This window comes from Rissa tridactyla, chromosome 2 (genome assembly GCF_028500815.1).
Source record: "Rissa tridactyla isolate bRisTri1 chromosome 2, bRisTri1.patW.cur.20221130, whole genome shotgun sequence".
NCBI classification, from domain to species: Eukaryota; Metazoa; Chordata; class Aves; order Charadriiformes; family Laridae; genus Rissa; species Rissa tridactyla.
This window is the reverse complement of record NC_071467.1, coordinates 59,893,354-59,907,211: the sequence shown is the minus strand read 5'-3', so window position 1 is coordinate 59,907,211 and position 13,858 is coordinate 59,893,354. Positions and strand designations below refer to the sequence as shown.

General features: G+C 36.3%; 1 protein-coding gene across 3 annotated transcripts in view; it reads left to right on the top strand.

Annotated features, from left to right (window-relative positions):
- CDH19 (cadherin 19) overlaps positions 1–13,858 on the top strand; it is a 66,249-nt gene that overhangs the window by 44,938 nt on the left and 7,453 nt on the right. For all 3 annotated transcript variants that reach the window (XM_054193078.1, XM_054193079.1, XM_054193080.1), the window contains 2 exons: positions 5,240–5,361; positions 12,131–12,248. In XM_054193078.1, the coding sequence (XP_054049053.1) occupies positions 5,240–5,361; positions 12,131–12,248 (240 nt within the window). The remainder of the gene's footprint in view (positions 1–5,239; positions 5,362–12,130; positions 12,249–13,858) is intronic.

Sequence of the window (13,858 nt, the reverse complement as noted above, 5' to 3'; positions counted from 1 at the left end):
AGATCTACTACATGACTACAGAACTTACAGGTCTTTGAAGGTTTCAGTCATGGATCATATAATTTATTCAATATTTAATTTTCACCTCACTTTCATCATACATATTTTTGTTGACAGACTTTTTAGATTAGTCCTTTAAAAAAAAAAAATCAATGTGTCCATTTCCTTCAGGAAGTAAAGAAATTTGCTTTAGCCTAAATTATAACAACTATTATGATTATTATTGTTAGTTATTATTGTTACTACAAGTTTCCTTTTACTGGCTAATGACAATGCCACGATAAGCTTTCTTTAATCCGCTGCAAGCATTGAGTTCTACTTTGTCTCTAGAGATGGTCACTGGTTTTCTTTTCACACAGCTCCAAAATGAGGAAGTTACTAACTTTGGTCCCTAGTAATTAAAACATCGACTTCATTTTCACACTGATCCAGCCTATTACACTTTTAATCCTGTTCTCTCAGACCTTCTTTTTGAAGTTCTGATCTCTCTCATAGACATTACGACAAATAAATGTTCTGCTCATTGAAAGATCTTTAGCCTAATGTAGGATATGAGTACAATAGCTGTATTCAACTTCTGACAACTATTTTCCTGTGTAAGGGGTAAAAGAGAAAAATAAGTGTCGCCTACCATCTTCCCCAATTACAGGCAAAGGAGTCACTTTGCTTCACCCAAAATCTTCATTAAATATTTACCAAAGACTGATTCCAAGAGTGGTTTTGTAATGTGTTGCTCCTTCCCAAAACAAACATCTGTGATTTCAGAAAAATTAAAAACTTCCATACTATCATCTTCTCACAGCAACGTGAGAAATGCCATTTATGGGTAAATGTCATTTACCCATAAGCTGAGGAAAAAAAACCAACCACAAAACAACCACAACACAGCAATCCAAATATAGTAAAGGAAGTGGAAACAAGACAATTACCAAAATCAATGAAAAAAAAGAGAGGATTATTTTGTGAAAGAAAACAGATACGAATGGCAGCTCTAGGCTGAAAGGTGCTATCCAAATGTTTGTGCAAGCAAAGGGTAGGTTTTAAAGCCAATATAGCACCCATGAATCTTATGAACAAGCAAGTTAGGAATAGGCTAAGGTAGATGGGTCCTTCCCATGACACTTTGTGTGCAACTGAAGCCACCAAAGGTATTCCCTGCCTCCTAATAAGTGTTACAGTTTTCCTCTTAATGCCAATCCAGTCAAATCTCTGCCCTACACATACAATTCTTATGTAAGTATAAGAGGTTAAGTCTTAAGGGATGTGTTAAGGGATGTGTGCTACTTTTTATGTTTATTTAAAAAATAAGCTGAGCACTGTTTGACTATTATATTATTATGGGTGTTGGAATTCAACAAGAGAAATGTCATCCCACAAAGAAGTATTTTTGAGATGACTCTGACAGATCATAAGCTTTGGTAAATTAGCATGGCTCTAATGATTTCACAGGAGGAATAGCAATGTGAAACTGCTGAGTATCTAGCCCTTTATGTCTGTGGTAGTGGCTTATGCTACCATTTCCTTTGGCAAAAGTCTCAAAGCTATCAGCACAGACTCCATAAGATACAAGAAAACAAATGTTTGCTCTAAGCAACTAGTGAATTACACATTAAAAAAACAATGCAAGAATGAACCAAACCCATACAGTTTGAAGTGAGGCAGAAAGGAGTATGTTTTGTTTTTCTCTTAAAGGCCCATTTGACTAATTTAAGAAAATGTCTTAAGGACTTCTGACAGGTCAAAAGTGGTGACACTAGCACCCATCATGATGCATATTTTAACTATAATTAATATTCTTGTGGTTGACATACTTCTGGTTTAGAAGGAGCAGATTGAGATACTGATAAATATGTAAATTGATAGATATTTAGTATTCCCGTAATGTCCTAAGATTATTTTATTCATGGGAAAAATGTCTTCATTATGGTCCATACCCAACAACACATCCAAGTTAATGTGAACATTACTGTTGCAGTGAAACTTCTTGCCTACTAGAGTAACAAATTACATTGTGGGGAAGCAGACACTTCTCAGAGTTGTGCCACGTAAGTGAGGATTTGATGTGCTGATAGTGAAGGACTTCCAAGAGGCATTCAGTATAGAATTATAGAATCATGTAGGTTGGAAAAGACCCCTAAGATCATTGAGTCCAACCGTAAACCTAACACTGCCAAGCCCATCACTAAACCACGTCTGTAAGGACCACTTTTACACGTCTTTGAAATCCCTCTGGGTATGGTGACTCAACCACTTCCCTGGGCAGCACATTCCAATGTTTGATAATCCTTTTGGTGAAGAAATTTTTCCTAATATCCAGTCTAAACCTTCCCTGATGCAACTTGAAGCCATTTCCTCTTGTCCTATCACTTAATACTTGTGAGACTGACACCCACCTCACTACAAAGTCCTTTCAGGTAGTTGTAGAGAGCAATAAGGTCTTCCCTCAGCCTCCTTTTCTCGAGACTAAACAATTCCAGTTCCTTCAGCTGCTCCTCATAAGACTTGTGCTCTAGACTCTTCACCAGCTTCATCGCCATCTCTCTGGACACACTCCAGCACTGCAATGTCTTTCTTGTCATGAGGAGCCCAAAACTGAACATAGTATTCAAGCATTCAGTATTCACAGACTCACCAGTGCCAAGTACAGGGGGACAATCACTTCCCTGGTCCTGCTGGCCACACTGTTCCTGTTACAAGCCAGGATGCTGTTGGCCTTCTTGGCCACCTGGGCACACTGCCACCTCCTACTCAGCTGGCAGTTGACCAACATTCCCAGGTCCTGTTCTGCCAGGCAGCTTTCCAGCCACTCTTCCCCAATCCTGTAGCATTACATGGGGTTGTTGTGACCCAAGTGCAGGACCCGGCGCTTGCCTTGTTGAACCTCATACAATTAGCCTTGTCCATCAATCCAGCCTGTCCAGATCCCACTGTAGAGCCTTCCTATCCTAAAGCAGATCTACACTCCCTCCCAACTTCATCTGCAAATTTACTGAGGGTGCATTCAATCCTCTCATCTAGACCATTGATAAAGATATTAAACAGAACTGGCCCCAGTACTGAGCCCTGGGGAACACCACTTGTGACTGACCGTCAACTGGATTTAGCTCCATTCACCACCACTCTTTGGGCTTGGTCATCCAGCCAGTTTTTTACCCAACAAGTATGCCATGTCCAAATCATGGGCAGCCAGTTTCTCCAGGAGAATGCTGTACCTGCAGATCTTCCTTCCCTTGGTTTCAGGTGACAGATTTATAAACATTGTTATTACATAAGTGTGTAAGTTTTGTGTAGACAAGACATATACTGGCTTTTTCTTGTCTGAAGTAGTTGCAGAAATTTAACTTAGTGTAAATGTAGTAAATGCAGGGAAAAGTGCCTTATCTTAGCAGAGTTTATTTTCCTTTTCACATGGGAGTAAGCCACTGACATGGCTTTTATTTCTAAAGCCACAGTAATAAAGTACACTTGTATGACAGAAGCAGTACAGCTTCTGTGAGTACAAAATGCCTAAGAATTAAGCCTGTTGTGCAAATAACACATGGAACAAAATTATAAGATCAGTTTATGAAGTCTGTCAGCAGTAATGCCTTGGACATGGGAGGGCAAAACCAGACTTCTTTGTAAGTATGTGTTTGGAGACCAGCGGATAGAATAGCTCTGTTGTTTTGGATTCAAAGTCTCAGCTTTCTGCCTTGACTAGGGTTGGGCATCAGTGTCCATTGCAATTACTCCATGTCTAGCAATGGCAGAATTATTTTTAAGCATTTTTAAAGCTTCAAAATTTCAAAAGACTAAAGAAGAGGAAGAGTAACAGAATTTCTTAAAGTACTGTGACCGATCATTGTGGTATCCATGATATTAAGTGACATTAAGTAAGAAAGTACAGCCGCCTCCTCCAACCACTGCAGCCCAGGACCCTCCTGCCTGGGCAGGACAGACAAGGCACTGCCTTCAGCAGCACCTACATACAGGACTCACATAAACCACAAGTACAGCCAGCCAATTCCCCTCCTCCTCCTCCTGCTTCTCCTCCTCCTCCAGTAGATGGCACCAATTTTCACTCGCACATATGTAGGTCTCACCAGTAGCTAGCACTTGGTCCCTGCAGCACCCATGCAATGATAGATAGTGAGATTATGCAGAGAGACAGCTAAAAAAAGATATAATAAGAAGACATAAGATGATAGGACTGACTGGTGATCTGGCACAGGGCTCAGCCAGACAAGCATACTGACTGGCCCCGTTTCAGACGTGACTGGCCCCTTTTATACCCCTTTTTGTCTACCGCCCCTTTGTTCCTCCCTGCGCATCGCCCATGGGTCAGTACAGCACCACTGATTCCCATACCTCTCTGGGTCCAGACTCCCTCTGGTTTACTGTCTTATCCGCTGCAAAGTCCAGGTTGATCTGCCTGGAATTTTTGCCCTGTGTTCTGGATAGCCCATCAATTATCATGAGGTGTGCTGCTTCTCATTGTATCCAAGTTTGCTTTTTCAGGTCTGTGTCTTGGAATACCTTGTTTCTGATTTCCCCCTTTTCTTCCTCAGTTTCCCAATGGACAAGGCCCCCAGTCTGAAAACCTTGCAGGAATAAACATTCTCACAAACTCACGTGTCCCCATTGTTTAGTGTTTGGTTCTCATGACACCCTCCCTTATCATTTGTCCCTGAGGTTTGTGTCCCTGTATGTTCTTGTTTACAGCTTCCTCCTTTTCTTATTAAGTCTTGTTGCATTGAATAAGGTCCTTGACCAGATACCCTTAGAGGACCAGACACTCTCCTACCACACAACCTTACACATGACTAGTACAGTAGATTGTTCTGAATGAACAAAACCTCATTTAATTTCTCCAGATCAGATTTTTTTTTTACATTTAAATACATTTCTGGCTTGGTAAATGAAACAGTGAACAAATACAAAATTTTGCATGAAATATCCTTATATGTTTCAAGATAAACTATAATAATTTAACATGATGGATTGGTGAAAAAAACAAACAAAAAAAACCCCACCATCTTTTGTAAACAGAACCCCAGAAAAGAAAGAGAATGCCCTTTTTTATATGTATAGTATATATTTAAACGCACTAAAAAGATTTAATATAAAATGTGTCTGTAGGTCTCAGTGACTATTTTCTTCTCTGCAGTGTATACGTAAAATTTTCTGATGTCTACATTACTTTAAAATATGCAGTAGATTATTTATAATTTTTGATTTCTGTCGTTTTTTTAACCATTAGGAAATCCTGAAAAAATTTCAGAAGCAAATGTGTATATCCAAGTTCTCGATGTTAATGATAATGCACCAGAATTCTCTAAATATTATGAAACATTTGTTTGTGAAAATGCGGTTTCTGGCCAGGTACGTACGAAGGAGTTAGCCACCAGTTTTCTCATTACAATGAAGATTTGGTCTGAGATGTTACTATTCCCTTTAGTATTGATTATTTCAGTACTGTGAGTACAGGCTGCATTTTGTCTATTTCCAAAATTAGTTCTGTTGTTATATGTATAGTTTGAAATTTAAATTTGAGAAGACTGACATGTATTTTTTCCCCTTTAAAACAAAATCAGTACATCTTGTTTGTCTGCAAAAGCAGGAAATAGAGAAGTACAGACAGAAACTTCTGAAAAAAAACATAAGGTATAGATTTCCTTCATGTTAATGTCACAGATGTAAAACATAGACTTGGTATTTTCAGAAGCAGCATAACATAATCTGGAAGAACCAGATTTAGACTAGATTCAAACCAGATTCATTGTGTTCTGTGGTTAGAAACCATTTATTGTGAACTGAATTCAAACTTTGTCTAGTTCAGGGGAAGCCTGAGGGTGTTTAAGTCACAGCCCTTGCAACACCTTCCTTGGCTGGCAGCTTAAGGGATTGTTGTATTAAGTATCCATCCCTGGAGGTTTTTTCCCATTTCCTACTCATTCCCCAGGTGAATGGGCTAACATCAGTCATCTGACCTAACCTCCCAGGTACACTGCTGACTCTCCATTTTCCTCTTGCAAAAAGAAAAACAGGATGTTCAAGGTTTAAAACAAAAAAGAAAAAAGGTACAAAATGAGCAACAAAAAAAGCAACAACAAAAATCTATAGACAGAAAAATCTATACGTTTTTTCACCACTCTAATGTATTATTCAGACATAGAAGGAAGACCTTTGGGATATCTGTGACGGTTCCATTCAAACATTTTGCTATGTTCTGATTTCTGAATCACAGACCCTATCTTTTTACACCAGCTTGCTTTATTTCAACCTTGATAAGTCTGCAGTTAAATAAAGCTTTCCCTGTTGCTAAAGTAATTTCTTGATAGCTTTTTACATCCATTTATGTGTTTCTCTATCAGCAGTTGGTTTCTTTGTTCTGCATTTGGTAATTTTCCTCTGCAAAGGCTATTTATGGTTCAGAGGTAACTTGTAGCAAGCTATTTCTTTTGGTCTTCCGGCAACTCATTGACAGATCGAAGTACAGGCATTAAAGCAAATGCCACTTCATGTTCCTTGTCTTCAAGACACCATGAATTAAATATGGAAGCTTATAAAATGGATATTTGTAATCTGTTTTAGACTTGTCTGCAATATAAAACCCCATGTGATTTATTTCCCAAGGTTTTTATTATTCCTTGCTTACATCTGCATGCTAAAAAATTAATGGCTACTTTTCAATAACAATTATATATATATATATATATAAAAAGTATTTTGAAAATCACTGGAGAAAATGGCACCGTGAAGAATAGTAATAGTGACAATAATAATAAACTCTTTGAGCATAGGATACAGAATTATTCCTGTTTAACATTGTAATATGTAAATGACTGATGAGCATGATACTTTTACCATTTTGCAGACAGGCAAAATGTTACTCTAGATTTTCTTTTTTCTTTTTTTTCTTTTTTCATTGCTATAGTTTTTTGAGAGTCATAGGCATCTTTAGTTTGGCCTTTGGAGACCATGACAGTAATGTTAAATAATTTTCTCATTAACAAATGATCTTAGAAAGAACAACAGGAAATTGTTACTGAAGCTCATAATTATCATAGTCAGAGTTTATAATATTTTATTCAATGTTTATGATTTAAACCAGAATTGATAGCTGATGTACCTCCTTCAGTGCTATTCTTTTTTTTTTCAGTTTTTACTCACAGAAAAAAGGTTCTTTATTTTCATCAGCAAGAAGCCAAAAGGTTCAAAAGTGATTTTATATAGTGGCCTGGTTGTCCACCAAATAACAAAATTTACATTTCAGAAGAATCCATTTAAGCAGCTAAAGGGCTTAATCAGAACATTACATACCTTTTTATCTAAGCCATATTTCTGCAATCAATTCCAAACAGCTCAGGAATCTGCTTACATGTTATGAGTTGAGATCAAAGCTTATATAGATACTCTATCATATTTCAATTTCTAAAGTAGCTATCTCTATCTATTTAGCTGGAAATTATATGCTAAGAGATATTCTCAGAGATGCTCTGCACTTCTGGAATTCACTTCCTTCCCTGATCTCGGTTGGGTTGTGTCTTCTTTCATGGCATACATCAAAATATATTTGCAACCTCCAGTTTACAGTGTTTGGGGGAAAGGAAGGCAAGATACTGCAGAGGGAATGACACTATCAAAATATATTTTTTTTATTTGAGTGACTTTTTCTTGGTGTCTGCCCGGTTTACCATAAAAGCAAAGTAGAATTATTTGGGAAATAAGTTATTTTTACATAGCCTTAGAGTATACTAAGTTATGATAAAGAATGTGAAACAAATTGTGAGAAAAACTAATTGTTGTCCTAATTATCCAAACTCAGAGGCAGTTAACGGTAGCTTCAGTCTAGAGAATCATAGAATCATAAAATGGTTTGGGTTGGAAGTGACCTTAAAGATCATCTTGTTCCAACCCCTCTGCCATGGGCTGGGTCATGTCCCACTAGACCAGGTTACTTAAAGTAGCATCCATCCTGGTCTTGAACACTTCCAGGGAAAGCTTGTATTGAAGTTTTGGATTTTCTGAAAGATTATCAAAAATTCTTTGTCTACTTTTATTGAAAGAATGTTGATCTTCATGTCCCTGTATGGTGGTTTTATGAGTTACAGACATGTTTAAATTAGCCTCTGAAAGACATTCAAACAAAAGGATTACATTTCGGTCTATGGGACTATAATCTGAAATTTGACAATAAAAATACATGTAAAGAAGATAGATAGGTGTTTTTTGGCATCATTCTAAATCCATTCATCACATTTATTTGACATTTTGAATGGATTTTTCACTATCCATTTCATGTTATATTTCTGTACTGTCCTATAATGCAGAAGTCATCCACATACTGACCACAACTGAAGTTTTCTTTTGCATATCGAAAAAACACTTTCACTGCATTACCAATATTAAATACATTATTTTCAAAAGGTCTTCAACATGAAAGCTGCTATATAAAATAGACTTCTATCCTACTACAGCTATAGTTAGTATCAAATCAAACAGAACAATATTAATAAGGCATCCAAACCCATGTTTCCCTGTTGATCGGACCTTTTGACTTTATAATTGTAGGTAGACGTGGTAAATGATGATCACAATGGGATATTAGTTTTTTTTAGTTACCCTTTATGTGTATGTACGGTAACAACAAACTATTGAATTCTAGAGGAAATTTTCTATAAAATTAATCAGAACACAAAGTGGACCAAATCTGTCCCAAAGATAACACTACAGACATCTCAGAAAGAATGGATTTGATCCAGAAAGGTTAATTTCTAAGGCATTAATAAATTAACTCAGCCTGAAACTAGAGCTTGAAAGTTTGACATAAGTTAATATCAAATGTCTTACGTTATGTATAAGCAAGCTGACCATCCAGAATGTACCTATTTGTATGCAAGGTAATTTCAGCTGTTTTGTGGATATTGGTCTTCATATCATGCAGGAAACAGATTTCAGCTGAAGACAAGCTACACTGAACACACCTGCATTCTGAATTAATGCTGTCTTCTCTAATGAATATTTATTTTGGCAACTCTGAGTTTCTGCAATTTGGGGATCATGTATGAAGTGACTTTGATGTCGCAGCTTGCTCAGTAATTTTTATTATATCCAAAGAAGTGACTATGTATTGCAGAGCACTTTGAGTTAGAGATAAGAAAAAAACCCAAATTTATTTACTAAGTACTTAGCATGTAATAAAATAATCATCAGTTACAGTGAAAGTGAAGAGTACTCATTTGATATTACCTCTCTACATAATTAAATGTTGACAGAAGAACAGAGAGGAAATCTTTAACCAAATTCTAGGTGTATATCATTCGTGTTAAAAATGAGCAGTTTGTTAAAACAGATCCTTTCTAACAAATCCTTATGGAAAAAGATTTTTGATAGCAGAGAAGTGAAAGCAATAGGTTAGTTAGCCAATGTTTATTATTTCACCTTGTTATGTTCTCTTCATCATTTACAAAAAGCATCTGAGCAGTAATGATAAGAAAATAAAAAAAGTTAAAAAGAGAAATGACAGCATCCTTTAGAGTACAAAAACATGGTGAAGCTGTGAAAGCACCATATATTCTAGCAGGCCCTTACTCTAAGCTACATCTGCAAATGCAGTGAGTGTAACTTGTGACATTTTGAAACAGAAGGCACAGTGGCCCATGGAAAATTCCTTTTTCTTTTTTATATGGACCATGATTCAACAACATTATCTCGTAGCAGAATGGAACAGGTAGGAAGAGTTTATCAGCATATACAGATGAACATAAAAAGGCAGCTAAGTGTCATGGCATGAGCTTTGTAATTGTTATTCCTTTGCTGAGATGTACACCATTTTGTTTATAGCTGAGCAGAAACGTATTACAGTAGACCCAGAGAAATCAGATAATTATTGTGCCATTTTGCTTTTCAAAAGAGAAAAAGAAGTAGTCAAAAGGAGAATCTTGCTCTTGAGGTAGAAGGTCTACCTGGAAAATTCAGGTGTGGACTACAGTAATGAACATTTTGATCTTTTACCTGCACTAAACTCTGATGGTCATTAAACATTATTAAGCAACGGGAAAAAAAACTTACTACTTCTAAGATCTCTGCCAATTTGAACAAAACCAATTCTGTACTCCCAAAACAGGTGGGTGATCAGATCTCTTACATCCTAGAAACCACCGCAGAGCTCCTATTGAAGGACATTGGGTGGAAAACAAAAGAAACTGAAGTAGAAAGACAGACGTGGCAAATCTGTTCCTACTTCCTTCCATCTGTCTAATGGTAATAGAAGCACACTCAAAGGACTCCAAATTATACACTCAGAGTACTATAGCATCAAAATTAATGGTACTGATGTTTGTTCAGATGGACAGTCTATGCCTTAAGTTGAACTTGGTAGAGAGAAAGCCCTTAGAGGCAGAAAGGACTGTAACAGAGAAGCTTTCTTCTTCCTTCTGGACATTTCCATAATTCCAATTCAGTGAGACCACTTGGGATTGAGGAAATAAGTTTTCAATAAGTTTTCATCAATACTACCAGGCAGTCAACTACTCCATGCTTTTAAGTTTTTGAGGTATATGGCAGAATATTATCATGAAAATGTGCCTTTGCTTGTGTTTTAGACTGGATATATAGTTTTGTTCTCTATTGCTGTTCATATTGACCATATTCTGGAAACTGTATTCCCTTTTAAATGAAACCTGTGTTTTATTATGAAGGTAATATTAGTGATCAGTTATTGCTCTTCACTAGTTTCTTGAGCTGCGTGCCTATACCTGTATTTGCATCACCTTAGCTATCTTGTTTGCTCTGAGAAAAGGGAAAAATACCCTCAAGAAGCTTCATCCTTTGTACACTGTTACCAGGTACATCCCTGAACAATCATTCCTCTCATTAGTGGCAATAAAAAAACTCAAGGTTCCTCATTTTTCCATACAGTGAAAATATAGATTTGAAATAAATTTCACATATAAAAAGGGCAGAGTGCTAGGAGTACAAAGCTTCTGGGGTGTGAGCTACATTTTGAACTCTGCTGTGATGATTTGATCAAACTTAGCTTGCTTGCAAAGAAAAAGAATGCGTGCTGAAGTCTTAGATCTTTGACTGAAAAATGTCTTAATCGGGAAAGAGTTTTCAAAGGCACAGATGGAAGGCTGTAGTCACTTCCACTGACTTACTGCTTCGCTTTTAAAGCACCGCTTGGAGCATTCAGGTGCTTTCTGAAAGGTCTGGGGAAAGTTGAGCCTTCAAGTCTCTTGGGTACAAATATCTACAAGGCACGAGACGACTGATAAAATAGAGCCAAGTTTAAATTGGACACTATCTTTTCTGAAAGTTGGTGGGATTGCATCAGTTCACTTTCCTCCTGATAAGTGAGGATACTCCCTTACACACATATGCTGATGCTCATGTCATTAAATATTTACTGATAAAGTAACAAACATAAGCTCTTTTTAAGCAGAAATATTGCTGATTTTGTTAACTGTGATGTGGTTGTTTATTTACAGAGATGAAAGATATTCTTTTGAATGATAACTGTTATTTTTTATTTTATCTTGCAATGACTATCTGTTTTGACATATTTGTAAATGAAGGCTATTTTGCTTTCTTGAGAAAAATCAGCCAAGAAGTTCCATAATCAAACTGTTATAATATCCAGAATCAACAATTCAGCACGTGAACTTGTCACCATATTTCACTTACTGGAGCTACAATATATCAGATGAATGATGTCAATGTGTTTGTGGGCTGGAAGGAAATGGATTTTGTATAGGGGGATTTGTTCAAATGTAGAATGATGTATTTTTCACCTTGAAAAAAAAAGGACAAAACACTATATATATGATTACTTTTTTATTTATGGAAACTTCACTTACCCCTGGTCTTTTGATCCAGAAAATCTTTTACTTTTTCTCAAGGTTTTAATGCTTGCCTCTCTCAAACAGATGAAAAATCAAAGCAGAGTATTTGCAGAATATGAGTCTCAATAAGCCTGTTTGGGTATAGAAGGTGTATATTTGTGACTGCACAAAATGCACTCAATATCTATTCACAGAACCCACCTCTAGCATCAACAGTTTAACATACCTGATGTGTCCTTTTATTGTTTTAAAGAACAAGTAAATAATTTTATTCTAAAAACAATTCTGTTTACCTGTGTTTTCAGCTAATTCAAAGCATCAGTGCAGTGGATCAAGATGACTCAGCAGAAGGTCACCATTTTTACTTCTCATTGGCTCAGGAGGCCACAAACAACTCACATTTTACTGTCAAAGATAATCAAGGTAGTGTCATTTATGTAGATCTTTAAGACCATTGTAATGAAAGGCGCATGCTTCTTGTGATCTTCACATCACTAATTTTATAAAAATTTACACTTAAATAGAAATTGTCATTATAAGATATGAACATTTCATGAGGTACATTTCAAAACAACAATTCAGTAATACCAAACAGTTTATTTTCCTTTTTCAACATAAACATAAAAAGCAGTTCTATTTCAAGGAAAAAGAAAATGCTGGGATAAAAATGCACTGGTATTCCTTAATGTTTATTTTCTTAATGTAGGATATAGTGGGAAATACCAACTTTCTTGTTAAAATTATCTACTTGTCTAAGAAACAAGATCACCAGAAAGAGAAGATTGCTGTTAATATGTCTGTTACTTTATCACTTCAGCAAGACCACAATTATAAACATATATAAATAGGAATATAATCTTATTTCCTGATACATTTTAAACTGCATATGCTGATCACGGATGGCATCATACAAATATCTTCTATATGTATTTTAATGTTATTCAGAACTAATAATGATTGAGACTTTCATTAAAAGAGTGATATAGAGATCAAGCAAAATCAGTCTGCGGTGAAAACACAAGTGCAACATCTGATGGAACTTAGGGAAGATGGCCACTTAGAGTCAGTCTGCTGAGACTACAGAGAAGTGTTTCTTCATACTCAGCTAAAAGTACACATTATTCTTATTGAATTTGCTTATTATTTGAATGTTCTGGCTAGATGAATGAATCAATGGAAATAAATTTTTGAAAGTTCAGACTATGTTCAACGGCAAACTACTTCTCTCAATATCTCCAAAGTCAATGTATTAATATGTATTTCAATTCCCAACCTCATTATCCTCTCACTCAGTGCCAGGAAGAGGTAAGTTGTTACAGTAAAGTCAAATTATGTACAAGCTGTACACAATTCCCACCTTTGCTCATTCTGCACAAAGCCCTAGCAGAGCCACACCCAAAGCAATACACTCATTTCCTCTTGGTGGCTATAGATGGGAAAAAGAACAGTCTTCTAATATATTGTAAAATCAGCCCTCAGTCCCTCCTTTTCTGCCGCCTTTCATAGGAATGGCTGTGTGAATTGGTATAGTCCCAGGCAAAGGCAAAAGTGACTCTACATATCTGGAACATTTTATATCTGGAGTTGTAACTCTCTCCGGAGTTGCTTTCTGCACTATGACAGAAACCTAAAAGAACTTAAATGTGAGGGCGTTAACTTCAGCAGACTGTTTGGGTAGGTCCATTATACAGGTAAGATTAGAAATACTTTTTTATCCTACATACATGTATGTACACATGCAGTAATTCACCCTGCCATGATAAAAAATTCTGACATGTAAATATTTATAGATTTTTCTTCTTTTCCTTTATACACAGGTTTAGACAGGGATAATTTGTTTTGCAACATGCTAAGTTTCAGATTTGAATTAGCTGATATGCAGCAGGAGCTGAACTTAAGCTGCTTACTGTGTTTTGCACAGAACTGATTTCTAAACACTAATAGTTAAATACAAAGCAAGGTGAGAGCCTCTAGCAACTTTTTTCTAATTTAGATAGTAGAAGTTCAACTAGCTCTAGTTTTTGAGTCAGGGA